At 37.3% G+C, this 6,404-nt stretch overlaps 1 protein-coding gene across 1 annotated transcript; it reads right to left on the reverse strand.

Moving 5' to 3' along the window:
• Positions 1 to 3,355: 3,355 nt before the first annotated feature.
• prr18 (proline rich 18) lies at positions 3,356 to 5,232 on the reverse strand. Its single transcript, XM_019080116.2, has one exon. It carries the CDS (start codon positions 5,077 to 5,079, stop codon positions 4,315 to 4,317), a length of 765 nt encoding a protein of 254 aa, XP_018935661.1. The 5' UTR covers positions 5,080 to 5,232; the 3' UTR covers positions 3,356 to 4,314.
• Between the last annotated feature and the right edge of the window lie 1,172 nt (positions 5,233 to 6,404).

A 6,404-nucleotide genomic window follows, 5' to 3' on the forward strand; every position in this document is an offset into this window, starting at 1 on the left:
AGGCTGGACAGTTTTACACCACAGCTGAGCAAACAGGACTGCAAATATGGACTTCTTCTGATTTTGATTCCCATAAATGATTCTGCTTCCCTGATTCCATTAACATACTTTTGAGAAAGACATTTTTGCAATCAAGCAGCATAACAGACTGTTTTGTAGAGCTAAAATAACTGGAAGCCTCGCACAATTAAGTTACTAATAGCTGTGCACAGCCACTCTTAAAAACAATGTGGGTAACGATTATTTCTATGTTAGAGCTGTCAGGATGGTTTTTCGAAGACCAGCTTGCAGTGTGCAGTGGAACATGTTGAAGCCACAACCTCAAACCGAAAAGATCATGGCATTAAATTTCACTAGGTTCACAAAACTATTTATTTGAACAATCTCTAAAGAAGTTACCACTTTGATTTATTTGGCAATAAATAACATTCTGACCTTATTTATAATTCTTTAGCAATCATTATGTCTAATGTCAATCTTTTGTAATGTTATTTTAAAACAACTGTTTCCAAGGAGACAGAGATGGATATTTTTGGATATCCATCTTTTTTATATTTTCTGTATACACTGAATGTTCTTGTCTCATTATGAACCAACTCATATGTTATGGTTTGTGTCTGTTTTATATTGACATTTAGATCTATTAGTTTCCTGTTTCAGTTTCATGGTCAAATTTGAAGATTCTTTATTCATTAGTACTTTCATTGTCTCCAGGTGTTATATATATTGAGTCCAATTGTACTTTTTAGGTCTTTTAGTTGGTGTTCTCAGCTCCAGTTCTTGTTTGTTTAGTATGTTTGCTGAGCTTCTTGTATTTCCAGTGTCTTGTTTTGCTTTATCTTTATTACAAAGTTTTGTCTGCATTTGGATTCAATCCCTGCTTGTACCTAAGTGCACTCTCGTACCATTAAAAGATCCATTTGTACACTTACTGAATGTTTAGCACTGTATAGATTTAGTATCATGTTACAGAGCCGCAAAATATAGTGCAGAAAACACTGTTGTAATATTTTAGTACATATTTTAGGATATGATCCATCCACATTGGAGGAAGAATAGAATTGGTAATGGAATCAAACCCTGTGAAAATCATTTCTTTGTTGTTTAACGTCTCTTTTCCAGTAGGGCTATACCTAAATTACAGCCACACTGTCAGACACTGAGAAATACGCTGGATTGGGTCAGACATGAGCCCATGCACAGTTACACTTCTGTCTAGTTTTTCCACCTTTCCCCATAATAACAACTTGTAAGCTCCCCCTGAGCAAGTAAATTGGAAAAGAATATAGAAAAAAAAGCTTTGAAGTATGGGTACAAAGAATCTAACAGAGTGTGGTAATGAATGTGCAAAGGTTTGTGGAAAGAATAAGGGCCTTGTGAAGCTGACCTGAGTACTGTGTTACTAGTTGTAACCAGGGTGACCAATACTAAAGTTGTTCGTTTGTACTTGGCCTTTTCTACTATTTTCCATGGATGAGGATGAGGACACAAAAGAATAGGAATTTATAAGGTTCAGCGATGTTGTAAGATGATTACAATCACTTTGAACCCATGCCATATACCCCATAGAGGGAATTGACATAAATACAGAAATGTGTGGCTTGATTGTGTGTCTAAGGAACAATACATGAACTCAAAGTGCACAACAGTTATGCAACATTTTTTTTTCTTTTTAAGATTTAGTGTTTTCCACCAAGATGTTCAATGTATTAGTCAGATTTTTCTTTTTCAATCTCTACCCTCTTTCAGTTTTTAATGTATGTCACACAAAACAAAATGCAAAGAAGGCTGCCTTAATTAATTGCTTTTTGTTATGGACATTGGTAGCATTCCAAGAACTTACCTAACTTGTAGAGTATCTTAAAAAGAAATGTCCATGCTATTAAGTATTTTAGTATTATATTAAGTGTTATAACTGTTGGTGTCTATGACAACATTGTAGTCTTATCGTAAATAGAAAAGTTAGAAACTATTCCTTTACCTGGTTCATTTGTGATTTGTGTGAAACCTCACCTTAGAAGTGCTTTATTCTGTTAATTATAATGCATGCTGTTAGTCACACATACCTTTTCTGGACATTGTGCTGATTTTTAAGAGCCCAGGATAGGTGGAAGTGAACTGACATGACAAATATCTTCAGTTTTCATTTTCATAATCACGCCAGTGAAGCTATGAAGATGTAAAAAAAAAAAAAAAAAAAAAAAACGTAGTTGACAAACTACATGGAAATTACCTTTTTGTTTGTTTGTTTGTCTGACATTTAAGTTAGAAAAAAAAACATAGATCTACCAGAGAAATACATATTTGAAAAGTTTTAGCTTTGATTAAGTTTTCACCATAATAATCACCTTTTTTTTGTAGTTGACTTAAATATGGTAAGATAAATACTGTAGCTCTCAACTGATATGAAGTCAAAATGCATATTAAAGAAACAGTAATTTTGGATAGAGCCAACAACCGAAATTCGTCATTTTGAAGGTTTTTCTGTTGTTGTTGTTGTTATTACACATTTTTCCCCCATACACAATTCAAATAATTAATCCAGTAAAAAATAGACTTACCAGTTATTGAAGCTTTCGATATTAGGTACTAAACCAAACTAGTGATTTTATACGTCTAAGCGTCTTTGAATGAGAAAAACCAGCCCACAAGCAAACAGCCTTTCTAACACCCAACTAAACACAATTGCTGTAGATGCATTTGTTATAACCAACGCAATTTCCTAACCTCAAGAATTAGCAATTTTCTGAATTACTTTTTTGAATTTAGATTTTTTCGTTGTTGAACTCATCTCCACAGTTACAGCTACTCCACAGAAAGAGCTCAAAGCGAAGTGTGATGAGTTTCAGGCCTGATCTGTTTAAGGGGTCGTTGCCATGGCGCGAGCTTCACGACCTCAGTCCTTTTGATAGCTTATAGTCCATTCATTTCACTTTGTTCATTGTAGGCGCGTTGTGCTCAAGTTTTTCCTACTTACATTATATTCATTAATATAAAGTCTACCCATTTAAGGTTTGTAAAAACTAGCGGCAGGAAAAGGAAGGATGCGCGATCTGCTGTTCACATAACAAAATGTTTGCTAGCTTTTTGTCTGTTTCGGTTTTATTTTCATCATGTACTATTTTGAAGATGTAAACCATTTACACGTAGAATTGTATAATGTTAGAATGTCTAGAATTGGAATGGTAATAAAATCAATGCAACACTTGGGCCTAGAGAAGATTCTGTACCGCAAACCCAATATAACCAATAATTCATATAGGGCCTAAGGTTATATAGCCTAAAGTTGTATGCCATTTTAAACTACTGATTGTTCACAAATTATCTTTCTATATTAATAATAATAATAAAAACATGTCTTTTCGATTTTATTATCAGAACCCTTAAAAATGAATTGGAACAACACACAGCATATAAACACACCTCCACGTTGCAAAATAAATACTGTACACGGCTGGTTCGTCGATCAAACAGTCACCGAGTCCATATTACACACAAACTTTTAACAAGTCTCAGATATTTAGTGTCTATTCTAAGGCTTTCAGACAGTGTCGCCTTGATAGCTATTGTTTTCTGGCACAAAGGAAGGACCATGGCCTCTGGATGCCTTTCATCCTCTTCTCTCCGTATTACTTCCACAGATTGAAACAAACATCTGTCATTCAGCCCATCAAAGTGAAAACAATAGCAATGTGCAAAAACACTACTGCTTCTCAGTCAATGCGTAAAGGTAACCTGCAAAAATTCTCTGAGTGATCAGCAATACATCTCAATGCAGAAAAAAACATTCCAGTCAGTCCATTAAGAACGCTGAGTGTGTGTACGCAAAGGACGCGTTCTTGCGTTCAGTCCGACATGTTTATTTATTGTTGCTTCATGTGCGCTGAGTCATATGGACGTTTTTGGCCAGTGCATCGCGACTTGCGCCATCGGGTTTAAATGGCTCGTCAAGGTGAAAACAATCATTTTTTTTAGAACACCTCTGCGTTCTGTTCCATTCCAATAACTTCACATATAACGCCTTATTTCATTAAATCTTCTCTAATTTGGTCTAACTGTTGGTCAATGTAAACCGCGACTTTCTTGTAGTTTGCGCTGTTTTTTTCCCAGTTGTTGCTCTATCTACACATGCACCAAAGGCGTCTCAATATTCTATATTACATTGCGCTCCGCCCAACGCAAGAACGCGTTCTATGTGACAAGATTATTTCTAAAAGCAAATTAGGTGACTTTTGTGTTTGACACATAACTCGTGAACTGAAGTCTTCACAGTGGACCTTTCGTTGTGGAATGAAGTAGGCCGAGTTCAAATAATCAGCTTTTAATATGAGGCAGAGATGACAGTTTATCCACTTTACCAAAAGCAGCAGCACTTTCCACACCTTTGAGCCACTCTTTACATTTCCGCATGACAGTCTCGTCCACGTCTCCATCCTCTTCCTCGTACTCCACATCATCATATTTGTACTGATCGTTGAGGAGGGAGATCTTCACAATGGTGCTTATGTCATTGGAACCGTCCAATTTGGCAACAGGTCCGGAGCTCTTATTACTGGAGCTGCCCTGAGCTCTCTTGGATGGGAAAACCCGCCGGTGTCTCAAGTCCGCGGATGCGCAGCACTTCTGTTGCTTGGCCATCATCTGCTTTTCCAGATTGCGCTTTTGGATGACTAGGATGGCTTCGGGGGTCAGGCTGAGGGAGAAGTGGATCTCTTGCTCGCCGCCTTCTTTTGCTAGAGAGGTCCTGGAGGCGTATTTATGGCTGGACTCTCCAGAACTGGATCGCGGGACGCTTTCGCATGAGGTAGCCAAGGGCTTGGGGACGCTCAACCACGAATGTTTGCTGTCCGTCTCAGGATCTGGAGGGACTCTGGTCGGCTTGCTTCGTCCCAGCTGCTTTAGATTGGCCGATGGACACGATGTGGATAGTTTATCTTTCTCCGATTCCTTGTCGTCTCCAGTCCTTTGACTGTACGTGGGTTGAGGAGGCGCGACATTGTCCCTGCTCTTCTTTTTCCTGAACAGCTCCTTTCTAGGCGATGATATCCGTGAGTGCAGGTTTATCGGTGGAAAAGGCATTTTGAACGCTGTCGGTGCGCGAGATAATGAAGAAATCTGTGCGTGAATGATGGGTGAAATACGTCCATTCGCCTCGTTCCCTCGGATCTTTGGGTATTAGACGCAGTAGTCCATCGCGCTCCGCATTTCACTGCTAGACTGACAAGGGGCGGGGCTACAGCGGGCTTTATGTGGTGTCTCGCAGAAGGGGCGTGGTCACAGCATCAATCTAAAAACAACAAAGCCATGCTCACACAAGCGCCTCTATGAATGTACCCTATTAAAGCTCGTTGCGTTACACACGATACAAAATAATACAGCCAAGTTCTCACTGTTCTAGCTGCGTGATCACTTGTGTAGCTCATCATTAACCATGAATGTCATGAATGTTTATATTTAGCTATAGCTTGGCTATATCTATTGCTTTATTTAAACCAAACAAAATATTTGCTTAAAATATTGTGCTTCTATAAATGTAATGACATCCATACCGTATTATTTTCTTCAATAAATAAATTATTAAATCAAATAAGGAGAAGAAGAAATGGGGCTAATCCGTTGCATTACAATTATTTTAACATGATTTTAGTCAAATAAATAAATAAAAAACACTATCACTTACCAGCCTTTTCATTGCATAGCTATATTATATTTTTTGGCTTGAATAGAATAGATTTAAAGCTTAAGTTAATACACACGTTTTAACAAAATAAATAAATAAATAAATAATTACAATAATAATTAATAAATAATAGGTATCTTTCTACATTTTAAGCTCCGCATTTTTGCTCTCCATTTACTTCTATTATTCATGTCTAACTATAACCTTGGTTTTTGCTTTTTTTTATTTAAAAGAAAGTAGTCAGCATTACACAACGAATGCTGTTATATTGAATGCTGAATCTGAAATATTCATTTGCACTTAAGTGTCCGAATAGTTTTGGGATACTGATTATCTGCACATTATTATTTAAAGAATTAGAACAGGTTAACATATTTGAAATAGCGATGTGTTGGAATGCAGCTTTAACGCTGATGCAATCGACGGCACTTTTTTTTTTTTTTGGCTGATTGTCAATATTTTCTCCTTGGTGACCTTGGCATAACACAGAGGAGGCTAAAGACAAGCAACCTCCATCGTTATTGATCCGTCGCCCCTCTTTTCAGCAATTCGTAATTGCGCAATGACAGCTGTTCTGTCACCCAGCCACTGTGAAGTGTTCCAGCCCCAGTCAAATGAGGGGAAAAATCAATATGCTTATCCTTACTATTAAGCAGCACACAAATAGAGCTTCATTCTCACAAACAACATCCAAAGATTGCCGTCAGAATGAAATCAGAGATTA

This window comes from Cyprinus carpio, chromosome B13 (genome assembly GCF_018340385.1).
Source record: "Cyprinus carpio isolate SPL01 chromosome B13, ASM1834038v1, whole genome shotgun sequence".
NCBI lineage: Eukaryota > Metazoa > Chordata > Actinopteri > Cypriniformes > Cyprinidae > Cyprinus > Cyprinus carpio.

Coding starts and splice junctions, on each gene's coding strand:
- prr18 (XM_019080116.2), bottom strand. CDS start 5,079: ATGCCTTTTCCACCGATAAACCTGCACTCACGGATATCATCGCCTAGA.